Consider the following 17,680-nt stretch of genomic DNA (forward strand, 5'->3'; position numbering starts at 1 on the left):
GGATAAAGCATTGGACCAATATCTAATTTTTCTGTCCAAAATTATTTCAACGTCTCCATATGTAAACAATAGAACCAACCTCCCAAATGACCTCAACATTAAATTTCAGAAATTCAGCTCAATTTCTTTACACAATACAAAATTTAGTACTATTTTGTAATTTTGGTACAATTATAGTACAAAGTGACATCTATATCAAATTTCAGGATTTCAACTGCATTCCTTCAACTAATACCAAATTTAGAACTTTTAGTACAATTATGGTGCACACCACATTCATATCTCAATTCCGGAGTTCAATATCAAATTCGAGGACTACAGCCATATCCCTTTAATAAATGCCAAATTTAGTACCATTTAATACTTTTCGTACAAATATAGGACGCATTTCGAAACCTCCTCAAAATCTCATTTTCAAAATTTTATCTGTATCCTCAATACCAAATGTAATAGCATTCAGTACTTTTCGTACAATTAGTACGCATTCGCAAAACCACCAACAGATCAGAAAACCAGATACCAACAATATCAAATTTCGGGATTCCAGCTCTATCTGATCGCCCATATCTCATATCGTAACCACATACATCAAAAATTACATCTATATCAAATTTCAGGAATTCCACTCTATTGCTGCACCCAATACCAAATTTAGTACTTTTAGTACAATTATAGTACACATTTTCGAAACTTCATACTTCAGCATCAAATTTGGGGATTCCAGCCATATCCCATTCCAAATTACCTTATTTAGTACCATTTAGTACTTTTCGTACAAATATAGGACGCACTTCCAAACCTCCTCCAAATCTCAAACGCAGATAGCACCAGAAATCTTAATATCAAATTTGAGAATTCTATCCATAATACCAAATATAGTACCATTCGGCACTTTTCGTACAATTAGTACGCATATCGAAAACAATTCACATCTCTCCATCCTAGGCCCCAACGGTGATCCAAAATGTGTTTCCATTTATTACTTTTCGAACAATTATAGTGCGCATTTGCAAATCAACCACCAGATCTCAAAACAATGTACCAACCTCAATATCAAATTTCGGTATCCAAGCTCTATCCGTTCACCCATATCTCATACTTTACCCACATACATTAAAAATGACATCTATATCAAATATAAGGATTTCAGCTCTTCATAACCACCTTCATATCTCAACTTCGGACTTCAGTATCAAATTTGAGGATTACAGCCCTGTGCCTTTACCAATTACCAAATTTAGTGTCATTTAGTACTTTTCGTACAAATATAGGACGCATTTTCACAACACCGCCAAATCTTAAACACAGATATCATCAGTAAACTAAATATAAAATTTCAGAATTTTATCTGCATCCCTTCACCGAATACCAAATATAGTACCATTCAGAACTTTTCGTAAAATAACCAAACATGTCTCCATCCTAGGCCCCAACGGTGATTTCAAATGTGTACCATTTACTACTTTTCGAACAATTATAGTACGCATTTGCAAATGCACCACCACATCTCAACACAGTATACCTCAAATCTCAATTTCGGGATTCAAGCTCTATCCCCTCACCTAACCTCTTATTTTAACCACAGACAACAAAAATGACATCTAAATCGAATTTCAGGATTTAAGCTTTACACCTTCACCCAGTACCAAATATAGTACCATTCGGTACGTTTCGTACAATTATACTACACATTTCCGAAACCACCTCCATATGTCAAGGCATAACATGAACTGCGATCCAAATACTAGATTTCAGATTTGAAGCACTACCTGTTCACCCAATACCAAATTGTACCAAATATAGTACTATTTGGTACTTTTCGTCCACTTGTAGTACTCATTTCTAAAACTACCACTTTATCACAAGCCTACCACCAACAGGGACCCCAATAAAAAAATTTTAATTTTCAGCTTCGTAAGTTCACCCTAAACCAACCGGATCCAAATTTAGTGCCATTTTGTACAGTTCGCACACTTTGTACACACTTCCAACCTGATTTCACAGACTTTATTTTCGCACCGAATTTAAGGTTTTCAGCTCTAAAATTTGGTACCATAATTTCAAATGATACCAAATTTAGTGCATTTTTGTACTTCTGTTAAAAACACTGCCAGAATTTCGAAAACCCTGTGGATTTCCACCTCTATTCCTTCCCAAAAAACAACTGTTAATACTATTTTGCACTTTTCGTAATTTTTGGTACGCATTTCCAAATCCTTATTTCCAATTCCAAATCTCAAGCCTACAAAATCTCCAAATTTGAACCTAACGCCAAATTTCAGATCATCAGATCATTTTAAAACATAAAAAAATGTGAGAAGTGCGCCTTCTAAGAGCACCATTAAGCGTTTATACGAAAAATTTTCGACTGGTAAGGCTCTTTCTAATCCGAAGAGGCCATATAAAAGTCGACAAAGGCGATCGGCCGAGAATATCGCTGCCGTACGAACCAGTGTTGAGAGGTCCCTAAGAACATCCCAAAAACGCCGTTCTCAGCAGTTGGGCATGGCTCGGTCCACTTTACAACGAATTATTCGCATTGATTTGCATTTGTTCCCGTATAGAATTCAATTGACGCAAATAATGTTGCCTGCGGACAAGCCTCGTCGATTGGAATGGGCCCAAAGAGTCATGGGTCCGTCGAATATGGGCAACCCGTACCTTATCCGCCCATATATCAAAATTTCAGCTATATTAAAAGGTACGAAATTTAGTAGATTTTAGTACTTATGGTACTTCTAGTCCGAATTTCCAAAAGCTTAGACTAAATTTAGTACTTTTTAGTACCTTCGGAGCATGTATAGTTCGAATTTCCAAAAACTAGGACTAGGTTTTTGGAAATTCGGACTAGAAATGTACCAAAAGTACTCAAAAAGGGATATTTTGGATATAGCTGAAATTTGGTCCTTACCGCTACCCATTAACATTGACCCGCATACAAAATTTCAAGATTCAGCCATTTCGCCTGGGAATTAATTAATCGGTCAGTCAGTCACTTATTTTGTACTCTCTTAGGATGGGATAAGAACATACATTCCATAGACCCTTGACGTATACTTTATGCCCTAAATAGCAAATTGTGAATAAATGTACTTTAGAATGAAGCAACACCTTTAAAAATCGGGGGAAAAAACTTTCAAAACATCTGAAGTTGGCGAACATTTTATGTGGGTACTATACTAAACAACCCCCGATTTCAATAACTATTCTTTCGAGTTGAGCTGTCAATGACAAAAAAAATTAATTCAAAATTTTAGTCTAGTCTAGACAATAAAATATTTTTTTAGAAAATAGAAGTGCTCAAAATTGTAGCCCATTCCGAAGGCAGAAAAACGTCTAAATCTTCACAAAAATTAACTTTTCCATATAAAATATACAAAAAGTGACAGAAAATTTGCCATTTCAGCGGGAGCCTGGCTCTCAGTTTACCCACCCCGACGTACGTTCCTGTAGGGTCTTATATGATAATTTCGAACAACAAATCAAACAAACTATTCAATATTTGGTGGTGGGTATAACCTAACCACTGTTCATCAATGACCATGTTTGTCCTATATGAATGCCATGATATTGTACGAAAGCTCACGGTTGGATGGCTGCTCCTCTTCTGCATTTTTCGTATATTTTTTGTGCTGGTTGCACCATTAAATAATCTGCATGCAACAAAGGCAAAGGAAAAAGTAAGCCTTTATTCTACAAATATCATCGTCGTCATCATCATCATCGCAATCGCCATCGAAGCTGGAATTTGCTCATTCACACAATACACATTCACAGCAAATTTGAAGACTTTGAAAATTGCAGCAATCCTGTCGCCGCGCCGTATGAAAAAAGCAACGTGAAAATCGCATAGCATAGCGGGAGGCATAGTTTGCCGTATTCTCTATATTTGTGGAAAAAAAAAAAAAAAAAACACAAAAAAGCGAACGCTTTTGCATAAATTAGTCTCAGCATCTTGCGGATTCCTTTTTTCTCTCTTTTCGATATTAGTTTTTTTTCCTTTTATTTGGCTTTGATTTTGCGTATTTAAAGTTTTTTTCTTCATAGATGGCTACTGGATAGAGGTCCATTTAGAAAGTTTTTTTTTTAGCAAAATATCTTTTGGCAAAACAATCAACCTGTGGCAATTATGAGTAGAGTTATGCATTTATTTTGAAATGTAATTTGTTTGTGCTACTGCCATATTTTCATAAACTTCTGATTCAGCCCTCATATTTTCAACACTTGATTCGTTTGTTTAAACTACCGAAAATAACCCTACCAAAAAATGAAAATAAAAATACGCCAGCATATTATGGGAATTACCCAAATTATGTTAACTGAATGCATATTATGCATGTCGATTTTGTGCTATGCCGCGAAAAAAAGAAGCCTTATAACGCTAATGATGACTGTTCGGGCTTTGATAATAGTTCACAATTGTAGTGGTGAATGGAGTTGCCACCATCGTCAGAAACATGTAGGTATGGTATTTGGTAGAATATGTAATTTTTGGTAATTTTTACAAGAGATGTGTTTTTTTTTTTTTTAAAACCACGACATTAGCTGAGGTAGATTTCGAAAATTTACTCAAAACTTGAAGAATATTTCTAGAAATATTTTTAAAAACTCCAACATCTAAAATATTTGGTACTACTCGTATTTACCACTTTTCATATAATTTTTATACGTATTTCTAGAACGACCTTCTTCCGAACCACATTTCAATATTTCAACTTTATCCATTCATCGTAAACCAAATTGTACCAAATTTAATACCATTAAGTACCATGTAGTACATTTGTTACACTTTAAAAACAAATGTACTAGCAGCTACAGGTTGACACAAAAAACTGCAAAGAAGTCAAACGCCATAATTTTTACATTTTTTTAAATTCTATTGAATGAAAGAAAAAAAATGTCGGAAATAGCAACAAATTTTAAAATAACTTTAGATTTGTCCGAATTGGTCACCTTTGGCACGAATTATGGCCTTCAAATGTCCAACGAAACCGTCACACGCTGCCCGAATGTTGCTCTGCGGTATTTTGGACCATTCACGGCGAAGCGCTTGATTGAAGTAATCGACACTTTGGTATTTCTTAGTGCCAACTTTGCTTTCCAAAATACTCCAGACACAATAGTCCAACGGATTGGTATCCGGAGATTTTGGTGGTCATTATGCGCTGGAAATGAAGAGAGGAACCTCATTTTGTAACCATTCTTGGGTGGCGCGTGCTGAGTGCGATGGTGCTGAGTCCTGTTGGAATGTTCAAGATCTGTGGCCAAAATGTTTGCATGCCCAAGGCTTTAATGCAACCTCCAGAATATTTTCGCGATAATATTCGGCATTTACTCTGATGCCACGGTCGATTAATACGAGCGGAGAGCGACCATCGGCTGTTATGGCGGTCCCACCATCACCATGGCCGGCGCTTGAGTTCTGGTGGCAAACCAATGGTACACATTTTCAGCTGACCTCTTTGGCAAGTAAACACAATCATTTTGTTTGTTTTTTACAAACTGCTGGACAACGAATGTTTTCTCATCGGAGAAAACCAAATTCGGCAGTTCACCTCATTCAGCCAGGCAAAGCAACTCTTTAGCTCTTTTGAGTCTATTTTCTTTCAGTTGCGGTGTAAGTTCTTGCGCTTTTTGGAATTTCAATGGCTTTACCCCGAGCTCATTTTTCAATGTTTGCCGAATGGAATATTGCGATATGTTCAGCTCCAGAGCCATTTTTCGACCACTACGACGCGGGTTGCGATCAAGTCGCTTCTTTACTTTTCGAACTATTTCTGCTGATTTTGTTGTTTTCTTTCGTCCACTTCCTTGACGTCGGGCTACGCTACCAGCATCACGGTAATGAGCGATGCGACGAGACACAAAATGGTTATTCACATTGGAATTGCTGGAGTGCTCTAACGATAGTCACTTGTGATTTTCCAGCCAAATATAAAGAAATCACACTATCACGCTTGAATTCCATTACGAATAGCTTTTTTGGAAAATTCTCACCAAAATGCTTTTGTACGCTTGTAAACAATATAATGAGATATCACTGGAATAATTGTAACAGCTGTCGGATGAGTGGCTTAGAAATGACAAAAGTCTGAAGTTGGTTGCAGTTTTTTCATGTCACCCTGTATATCAACCCTATTTCCCAAACCTGACCAAATTTAAAGATTGTACCTTCTCCGTTCACTAAATTCCGAATGGTACCAATTTTCAAAAAAAAAAAACCCTTGGTTCATCTATCCTGCACAATATGGATGACCCTAATTTCAAAATTCAGATTTCCTATCTCTATCCCTTCCCCGAATTTCAAACTATTTGGTACTTTTTTAGGACATATTTCCCAGAGAACCTCCATATATCAACTACACCTTGCAAAAAGTGACCCTTATACCAAATTTTGAATTTTCAATTCCATCCCTTCCTCATATTCCGAAAATAAATTGTTGGTACCTTTTAGTATATTTTGTACACTTTTCGTTCCAATTTAAAAAAAAACCCAGCACAATCTCATACCTGCACACCCATATTGACATACATGCAAAATTTTAAGATTTTAGCTTCCGCCGATTTGTTTGGGCGTTTCATGAATCAGTCAGCCAGTCAGTCACTCGGTTATCATTAGCTTCGGTCAATCTAGTTCATAGTTCATTACAATAGTTCGTACGCGTATGAGTGATTTCCTACATTTCATATCACTCATACGCATAGATTTCATACAAACCGGTAGTCGGAACTGGTTATGAAACTAGTTCGTTCGATCCAACTAGATTGGCACAACTGGATGAAGCTGGAATTTTTATTTTTTGTATTGGGGTCCCTCTTTATGGCAAGTTTGTGATAAATAGGAGATTTTGCTTTAAGTACTAGAAATGAGCAAAAGTCACTAAATAGTACTATTTTTGGTTCAATTTGGTATTGGGTATACAGATTGTGCTTGAAATCTGAAATTTAGTTTTAGACTCCTTGTTTATGTGTATCCTGGACAGATGGAGGTGTTCCCGGAAATGTTTACTATAATTTTAAGAAACGTACTGAATGGTACTATATTTGGTACTGGTTGAAGAGAGAGAGAGAGAGAGAGAGAGAGAGAACATACAATTCTAAACTAGATATTTATATGTGCTGGAGATTTGGCAGTGATATTGAAATGCGTCATATATTTATACGAAAAGTACTAAATTGTACTAAATTTGGTACTGGATGAAGGAAAAGGGCTGGAATCTTCAATTTTAATATTGAGGTCTCTGTTGGTATCTTGAATTGAGATATGGAGGCGGTTTTGGGAATGTGTACTGTAATAGTACGTAAAGTGTACTAAATTAGATATTGAGTAAAGGTATAGTCAACCCTGTACTATAATTGTACTAAATGTTACTAAAATTAATATTAGGTGAAGGGATAGAGCTGAGATCCAGAAATTTGAGATAGATGTCACTATTGGTGTCTATGATTATAATATGGAGGTGGGTACTAAATTTTGTATTGGGTAAAGAAATAGGGCTGGAATCCCGAATTTTGTTAGTGAAGTTTATGTTGGTATCTGGTGATGGTTTTGATATTGGGGTCACAGTTTATTTCTAGGGTTTACATATGGAGACGTTAAAGTAGTTTTGTACAGAAAAATTGGATGTGGGTCAATTGTGCAACGGTTTTACTAATATCCTCCTCAATAAACTTCGATATGAAAGATTTTGAAAACTTTTTGGTAAAAAAGGTAAAAAAAATGTTATTATTCTTTCCGAAAAAGGAAAAACTTGAATAACAAAGATTGAAAAGTTGAACGATTTGATTAAAAATTTTACCAAACCGAACAAATTGTGCATTTTGAGTACTAGAACGGACTAACATGAACTGTTGAAACGAATATAAAATTTTAAGGTAGACATTTCCCTGTCAAAGTAGTGGCCACTTTCTAGTATGCTTAAAAAACCTACCTCTGTAGCACGATTTTTTTGTTCTTTAACAGCTTCTAAAATAATATTCCTAAAAATGTATCGTTGAAGCTCTGTTAAATCCCTGTTAAAATCTATTATTGTAACCCAAATTGACCTTTAAAATATGATTAACAAGACCACGATCGAGAACCTGATAGTTCTTAAAAAAAAACTTGGCAACTCTGTTGTTGCCGGGGCATTTCTCCAATGGCAACATGACCTCTACCACCATCCACAGCGAGGATTCCACACAATAATGGCAGACTGATGATTACCACAATTGGTTGTTGGTCTGATGGTCCGCCGGTGGCGCGGTCGTTTGGCCCGCCATCGTTCGTTTACTTTGCGCCCATGCACCCATGGATGATGGCATCCGCATTAAAACTTATTTTTGCATATTAATATATTTATTTTTATAGTTATTATGGCATACTTTGCGCTGAGTGCTTATAAAGAATAAAATGTAATGCGATTTCCGTTGAAACTTTTATTGTAATGTGTCCGCTCATAATATAGTTGCTTACGATTTTTGTTGGTGTTGCTTTTTTTTCGTTTCGTATCAACCAACTAATGACCAAATTATTTTAATAAAATAAATGCATATGAAAGAGCGGCAATAGATTTGTATGAGCTTATATTACAGAAAGGAAGATATAGTTATGGGGAAGTGGATTTATCGATATTTTAAGGGGCAGAAATTCATTGGTGATTTTGAAAAAGATTGAAGTAAATAGATATATCGTTAAAACAGTTCCATCGTAGCGGCTATTCTACGAAAACGAATTATACTTAATTTTATACGAAATTTATTAAAGAGGATAAAGCAATCTTAACCTCACAAAATTATTATGCTTACTTTTTATACGACCTCATAAAATCTAATTTTAATGTATTTTATTGAACCCATGTATTTTATTGAAACCAAAATGATACATCTTTTGCGTATTATTCTGCATTTAAAGGAATCCAATCTAACTGAATATGTCTCACAAAAACACTGCTATATACATGTAGGACTACAGTTTTGAAATAAAAATGACTAATTCTAGCTACTAGTCCTTTTTGGCATTGAGTTGGTCAAAAAGTACAATATGGTATTAAATATCGTATTGGGTCAAGGGATATAACTGGAATCCTTAACCAATATTGAAAATTTCGTACCTGACTAAGGCTGATATAAATATTGCAACGTGCCAGATTGAACTACAGGGTGAGATAAAAAACTGCAAAAAAGTCAACCGCCATCATTTTTAGATTTTTTTTTTTAATTTTATTGAATGAAAGCAAAAAATATCGGAAATAGGATCCAATTTTAGAATATGTTTAGATTTATTCGAATTGGTCACCTTTGGCACGAATTATGTCCTTCAAAAGACCAATGAAACCGTCACATGCTGCCCGAATGTTTTTCTGCGGTATTTTGTCCCATTCCCGGAATGCTTGAAGTGATCGACACTTTGGTATTTTTTAGTGTATACCTTGCTTTCCAATATACTCCAGACACGGATTGGTATCCGACCATTTTTGGTGGCCAGTGAGAAACCTAAATTTGTGGTGGTCAGCCAGGAACCTCTGGAATAATTTTCACAGCTGAGTGAATAATTATTGATTAAAAATGTTAACCTTTTTTGGGGAGACCAGAAGACCAGAAGTAGTGAGCCGATACCTATCTTCTTCGCACCAGTTTTTAGAAAATTAGAATGTGTGAAATTCGAAGAGAATCGGATTTTTATTTCACATTTTATTAGTGTTTATGTTATTGAAATTTTTGAGGTGGGGGAGGTCCGAGAAAAAGTGAGCCAATTTCTGCCATCTTTACAAGAGATCTGGTATTAGTAGAAAAAAATGAAACTTGTGAATTTTAGGAAGAATCGGATGCTTATTTCCCATTTAACTTTTGACTATTTAAAATTATAATATCCTTATAGAGGAGGTAGAGGAAGGAATAGGCCGATATGTCTTGTCATCACACCTGATCCTGTGTTAATTGGGATGTGTCGGATGCTCATTTTAAATTTTACGAGAAGGTGGAGGAGGCTCCAAAAGAAGTTGTCTGATATCTTCCATCTTTACACCAGATTTTGTTTGGATAGAAGATTTGGGATATGTCGAGCTTGAAAGGAATCGGATACATATTTCACGTTTTATGAGCTCCATGGTTATTCAAAATGTTAACCCGTTGTGGGGGAGGTACCAGAAGGTGGAAGTTCTATCCGTTCTTAATACCTGATCTTGTGAGGATAAAAAAATTTAGATGGACGAAATTTTAATACAATCTGACCTTTGGGCCCTTTGGGCCCATTCCAATCGACGAGGCTTGTCCGCAGGCAACATTCTTTGCGTCAATTGAATGTTGTACGGGAACAAATGCAAATCAATGTGAATAATCCGTTGTAAAGTGGACCGAGCCATGCCCAACTGCTGAGAACGGGATGTTCTTGGGGACCTCTCAACACTGGCTCGTACGGCAGCGATATTCTCGGCCGATCGCCTTAGTCGACTTTTATATGGCCTCTTCGGATTAGAAAGAGCCTTACCAGTCGAAAATTTTTCGTATAAACATTTAATGGTGTTCTTAGAAGGCGCACTTATCACATTTTTTCACAATTGACTTCTTCTGTTGAATATAAATTTCAACTATTTCAGAGCGCTCGCGTGGCGTGTATTGGTTCATGGTAAAAATCTGCTTGGACTGACGCTTCAAACGCGGTATGTCATTAAGCGATGTGACATCTCTGTCAAAAGTTATGGCGTTGCCAGATGGGTCCGTCGAATATGGACAACCCTGTACTTATTCAAATGTTTAACCTTTGTCATGAAAGTACTTGATGGTGTAGGCCGGTATTGGCCTGTTTTGCAGCTGATAAAAAATATTAGGATCTGCAAAGTTCTCGGGAAATCGATGTCGATCATTTCTTGTTCCATGGAACAAATTATTATCTTTGACAATTTTGACACATTGTGGACAGGTACCGGAAGGAGTTGATTGATATTACCTATCTCCGAATTTGATATAAGTTTGATAATAATATTACGATGTACCAAGCTTGGACCAACCCTGATACGTCCTTTGGTAGTTATCGTGCGTTTCTTCAAGTCAGACGGACGGACCGACACCCCTAGATCGACTTTAAATGTATAGAAACGGAGTTGGTCAAAAGAGACCTAGGATCTTAAAACGTTACTCTGTATGGCTGAGGGTATAAACACCGATCGTTGAAAAATAGGATTAAATATTGTATTTGAGAAAAACTTTCAACTCCACTCTATGTGCATGAATTTGCATGCGCAATACGACCATGCCACCTCCCGTATCTTCCTATTGCTATTTAGACCATAAAATTATTACGTGGAAGAAAATGTACTTATTTACCCTGTATATAAAATAAAACAAACAAACACACGTGCATACATGCCAGCATACGCACTGCTGCACAACTTCCCATGCACGCAGATCTACAGACATACATACATACACTCTTTCGACCAAAACGCATTCCATGCCACAAAATATAAACAAATATTAGAAATATAAACGATATAAAACCAAACCCACACTCTGCAAAACCAAACCGAATTGTACGCTGGTGGTTATTTTTGTATGTGTGTGTGTGTGTGTGAGTGTGGTTTTAATATCATTCATTTGGGACTTAATAACAATAACAATCATGTTGACGCTACACACACACACACAAACAAAGACAGCAAATGAAATTTGTATGGCATACACCCACCCACCTACCTAGGCCCAAGTCCCAATGCTGCCTGCCTTTCCAGTTCCTTGGCGTCAATTGACTCCCTTGCCAGTTACCGCTGAGCTCCGATGTGTTTACTGTCCTATAAATGAGATTTATATTTTGCCATGCTCGCCAATATTAAAGCCACATGCCGTGTTTTTAGCAAATATCTAGTCGCAGTCGAGGAAAAAACGGGAGCAGAAAAACAAATAAATGAAGAAATGAAACAACATTTAGACTACCTCCATCCACCACCACCATCCAAGAGAAGCTAGCCAGCTAGCTATGCACATAAAACAAGCCACAATGTTTATAATTTAATAAAATTTTGTTGCTTAGAAAATACAAGAAAAAAAAAAACACCAACAAAATGCATGGTAAAAATAGCGGCGTAATAAGGCAGGGCAATAAAGACATCGAATGTAAAATACAGATGACCCCTTTGGTGGAGCGCGAAAAAGACAAGTTAGAAAGAATATGCCGATTTTTTACGACAGATGAATACATAAGTTCAACCTTTCATGATTATACGGCATTTTGTGAGATATTAGCACTCCCTTTGTTATACCCTCCTCCTGCATTAAATTTGACATTCCGCTTGCATATTAATCGGAGTTCTCAAAAAGTAAATTAAGCGATGTCTGTCTGTTGAAATCAACACATTATTTAATCTATAGCTTTGGGATTTGGCACAACGGTTTATATTATATGCAGGTTGATTGGTATTGAAATGGGTTATATGGGTCCACGATCAGCTATAACCTACTCCTTGTAGGTCTGTTTTCTCCTTGCAAAAAGTGTACGATTCGCGTTCAAAATTTGATGTAGCCGCCATATAACAGTACCCATCGATTTTCGGTATTTTCAAGGTTTCTGCCACAATTTCCAACCATATCAGCTGAAACTTGACATTTGGGGTTCTTGAAAGGTCTGTTCTATCTTCTAACTTGTTTTATAAAAGACTGAAAACTTTTTTGAATTTCAAGATTTATGGTAAACTCGCAAGTGCCCGCTACTTCGTTACCGAAAAGTACACCTTGAAACTATAGATTCGTTCCAACCGTTCGTCTTAGGGTTTTTAGAGCTCAAAATGTACGACGTGTTCAGTTTGAAAAAAAATCAATTTTCAAACTTCAATTTTATCTCTATCCCTTGACCCACCACTCAATTTTGTACCATTTCGTACTTTTTGCAAAATTATAGTACACATTTGCAAAACCACTTCCATATCTTAACCACAGCCACCAACAGTGACATCTATATCAAATTTGGGGAATCCAGCTTCACCCAGTACCAAATTAAGTACTTTTTAATACTTTTCGTACAAATATAGCAAATATTTCCAAAACCACCTCCATATCTTAACCACAGACGCTGACAGTGATATCCCTATCAAATTTCAGAATTCCATCTCTATTCCTTCATTCAATGTCATATTTAGTACCAACAACAGATACCAACAGGTACCTCAATCCCTACCCAGGCCTATATTTTAAGCCAATACCAAATTAAGTATCATTTAGAACTTTTCGTACACTTATAATACATACATCCAAAACCAACTCCATATGTCGAGGCTACACTTGAACAGCCAACCTAATACAAAATTTCAAACTGCAAACATTATCTGTTCACCCAATACCAAATTGTACCAAATTAAGTACCAATTAGTACTTTTTCGTACATTTGTAGTACATATTTTCAAAACTATCTTCATATCTAAAATCTCAATACCAACAGAGACCTCAAAATCAAATTCCGGGATTACAGGTCTATCTCTTTACCCAATCCCAATTTTGTACAATTTAGTACTTTTCGTGCAAATATGGCATACATATCCGAAAGCACCTCCATATCTTAACCATAGACACCACCATTGACATCTATATCAACATTTCAGGATGTCAGCTTTATTCCTTCACCCAATACAAAATTTAGTATCATATAATACTTTTCGTACAAATATTGTACACATATCCGAAACCCTCTCCATATCTTAACTACCGACGCTAACAGTGACATATATATCAAACTTCAGCGCTGTATCTTCACTAAATGCTTTTCGTACACTTATAGCGTACATTTAAAAAATGATCTTCATATCTTAACCACAAACACCAGCAGTATCATCTATATCAAATGTGAGAATTCCAGCCCTACCTCTTCACCCAATGACAAAATTAGAACCATTTAATACTTTTCGTACAATTAAATCTCTCATTTCCAAAACCACCTCCATATCTTAACAACAGACACCAACAGTGACGTCTACATCAAATCTCAGGATTTTAGCGCTATTCCTTCACCCGATACCAAATTTGGTACCATTTAGTACTTTTTGTATAATTACAGTGCACATTTCCCAAAGCCATCTCCATATCTGAATTCCAAATACCAACTGAGACCTCAATACTAAATATAAGCATTCCAGCCCAATCCCTCCACCCAACACCAAATTTAGTACCTAATAGAACTTTTCGTACAGATATGGGACGCATTTTCAAACCACCGCCCAATCTAAAATACAGATAACATCAGTAATCTAAACATCACATTTTAGGATTTTAGCTCGTTTCTTTCATCAAGTACCAAATATAGTTCACGTTTCACATTTCCAAAACTTTACCCATAGCTTAGCCAAGGATACCAACAGTGACACCTATATCTAATTTGAGGATCCCAGCTTACTCCTTCACCTAATACCAAATTTAGCACTTTTCGTACAAACATAGGAGACATGTCCGAAACAATCGCCAATTCTTAAACACAGGTACTATCAGTAATAAAAATTTCAAATATGAGAATTTTATCTCCATCCCTTAACCCAATACTAAGTGTTGTACAATTCAGTAGTTTTCGCACAATTACAGAACACATTTCCGAAATTACGCACCATATGTCAAACAACAGATGAACAGCGACACGAAAACGAAATTTCAGGTTTCAAGCACTATCCGTTCACCAAATACCAAATTGTACTAAATATAGTACTATTTAGTACTTTTTGTACACTTACTCATTTCTAAAAACCACTTCTTTTTACAAACATACCACTAACAGGGATCTCAATACAAAATTTTAAAATTTCAGCTTTTTTTGCTTACCCCAAAACCAAATTTAGTACTATTTAGTACAGTATGCACATTTAGTACACATTTCCAAACCACCTTCATATCTCAATTCTAGACACCGAAAGATATTTTAATATCAAATATCAGGATTTCAAATCTATCCCTTCACAAAATAACAAATTTTACCAAATATAGTACTCTTAGTACTTTTCGTACAATTATAGCTAGCCTTTCCAAAACCATTTATATATCACATAGCTACCTTCAACAGGGACCCTAATGCAAAATTACAAAATATCTGCTTAAACAGTTCACCCGGAACCAAATTGTTCCAAATTTAGTACATTTAGTATACATTTCCAAAATCACCTTCATATATCAAACTTGCTTTCCAACCTCGATTCTCATAACAAACATCTCATTACAAATTTCAGAATTCTAGTATATTCCGTTTGTCCAATACAAAGTATTGAAGTTTTAGTACATTTTAGTCCTTTTCGTATCCTTTAAGTACAGGGTTGCCCATATTCGACGGACCCATGACTCTTTGGGCCCATTCCAATCGACGAGGCTTGTCCGCAGGCAACATTCTTTGCGTCAATTGAATTTTGTACGGGAAAAATGCAAATCAATGCGAATAATCCGTTGTAAAGTGGACCGAGCCATGCCCAACTGCTGAGAACGGGGTTTTTGGGATGTTCTTGGGGACCTCTCAACACTGGCTCGTACGGCAGCGATATTCTCGGCCGATCGCCTTGGTCGACTTTTATATGGCCTCTTCGGACTAGAAAGAGCCTTACCAGTCGAAAATGTTTCGTATAAACGCTTAATGGTGTTCTTAGAAGGCGCACTTCTCACATTTTTTAATGTTTTAAAAGCACGTTGAGTTTTCACAATTGACTTCTTCTGTTGAATGTAAATTTCAACTATTTCAGAGCGCTCGCGTGGGGTGTATTGGTTCATGGTAAAAATCTGCTTGGACTGACGCTTCAAACGCGGTATGTCTTTAAGCGATGTGACATCTCTGTCAAAAGTTATGGCGTTGCCAGAAGGGTCCGTTGAATATGGACAACCCTGTACGCATTTCCAAAAAAACCAGCCTTATCACACTCCATCGCACAAAGACCGGTCCTTGTGTAAAATTTCAAGATTCTAGTTTGATCTTTTTCATCTGGACGTTGATTTTATTACTTCCCAAGTCATTAAATCGCATTCTGCGAGGGCCAACTGTAACATCTGACCACTGAAAGAAGTTTAAAAGTATTTAATTTAACAGGAAATTGTAAGGAACTCTCTGAGGCCCCACAGACCATATGCTGTTACATTTGTATGAATTGCTTCTTGGCTGGGCTATGTTTGGGGGAGTGGGTGTGTGTTTATGTTGTCAGTCGTTCTTTTTTTTTGCTCCTCCTGCTAATAACAACAAAAGACGTGCTTGCTTAACTTCCATGTCCTTGCACAAACACAATTGCGTTCCTTTGGAGTCCTTTTTCCACATGTTTTGATACTGCAACAGCAAAATGAGGAATTGATGATAGTCGGGTTTTTAAAAAGATATATGTATGTTCATGTTCATGAGCGGGAGCTGGAGTGGTAGCATGAGTCTGGATATATTTTTTCGCACTTCATCTCATTTCAATTGTATTGTTTTCTCTTGACCAACTATTGTTGTTGTTGTTTTTTTTTTTTGTTCGTTCTCTTTTTACATTCCGTCTTTTTTTGTTTTCATTTCATGTTGGGCGCCACCTCTTACACAGATGGGAGAACTAATGACAAAGTCACATATGTCACTACGTGATGATTTCCAAGTATCCTGCATAGAATTGGATGTTCTTGTTGATGCGGCCATTAATTGCTCTGGCGTTCTGGGATCACGTATGACTGGCGGTGGCTTCGGTGGCTGCACCGTAACACTCCTGCAACAGAGTGCCGTTGATAATGTTATTACCACAATGCGTGAGGATTTCATCAAGAAATTCAATAAAGACGCTGCAAAAAATATTGAATTCTATATTTGTACACCGAGTCAAGGAGCCAGAAAAGTTCATTTGTAATCAACTCCATGGGAGATGATGCAATGCGTGTTCGTGTCCGTTGCCATGTCCATGCGGTATACGATCGGATGGTGATGGTGATGGCAGCAAAAAAAAAAACCTCGAGTGTAACATAAATTGATTGAACATGACCATGGTGAACGGACAAACGCAAAGCACACAAGTGAACGGAAAGAAAAACAACAAAAAAAAATGTATGGAGAACAGGAAACGGAAATGGGGATGTTCGCATTAGAAGTTAAAATTAAATGGTAAATAACATTGTAGTCCAGTGTAAGATAATATTGTAGAACTTGATATCATCAATACATCAATAAACACACGCATTTAATAAGAAAATAAAACGAAAACATTGTCTGCAGTGTTTTGTTTAGTTTAATTGAAAATTGATTCGAGTTGAAAGCCAATGTAACAGGTAATGTCAAAGCAAAATTTTTGATGAGGGGAAACGAAAACAAACTTCTCTAAGTTAATGCAAAGAAGCCAAGAAGTAACAGGTAAGTAAAGATCATGATCGACACGATAAATGAGTTAATTATTTAATAATAGTTATTTCCACCAAACATTTGGGCGCCACATGAGTCAAATTACTTATTACGTGCAATATTATTATTATTATTTTTTTTTTTTTGAAAATTTCGACCTCTTGTTTGGGAAGTACAAAAAGGTGCGGACCGGTATTGCCCATCTCCGAATTCGATCTATGTTTGGTAATAATATTTCAAGTTTAGACCAAATCGGATACTCCCTTGGATCGTGCAGCCAGCCAAACAGATGGACATACGGACGGACATGGCTATATCGACTTCAAATGTCCTGAGACCTAGCGTCTAAAACCACCACTTTTTAGCCGTATGAAATGATATATCCCACTCTGGCTGAGTGTA

At 36.4% G+C, this 17,680-nt stretch overlaps 1 protein-coding gene across 2 annotated transcripts in view; it reads left to right on the forward strand.

Annotated features, from left to right (window-relative positions):
* Positions 1-17,143, forward strand: part of LOC101896135 (galactokinase) — an 85,118-nt gene extending 67,975 nt beyond the window's left edge. For both annotated transcript variants that reach the window (XM_059122171.1, XM_059122170.1), the window contains exon 8: positions 16,497-17,143. In XM_059122171.1, coding sequence (XP_058978154.1) covers positions 16,497-16,793 — 297 coding nt within the window. In that variant the 3' untranslated portion in view covers positions 16,794-17,143. The remainder of the gene's footprint in view (positions 1-16,496) is intronic.
* Positions 17,144-17,680: the final 537 nt, after the last annotated feature.

This window comes from Musca domestica, unplaced genomic scaffold (genome assembly GCF_030504385.1).
Source record: "Musca domestica strain aabys unplaced genomic scaffold, Musca_domestica.polishedcontigs.V.1.1 2, whole genome shotgun sequence".
Taxonomy (NCBI): domain Eukaryota; kingdom Metazoa; phylum Arthropoda; class Insecta; order Diptera; family Muscidae; genus Musca; species Musca domestica.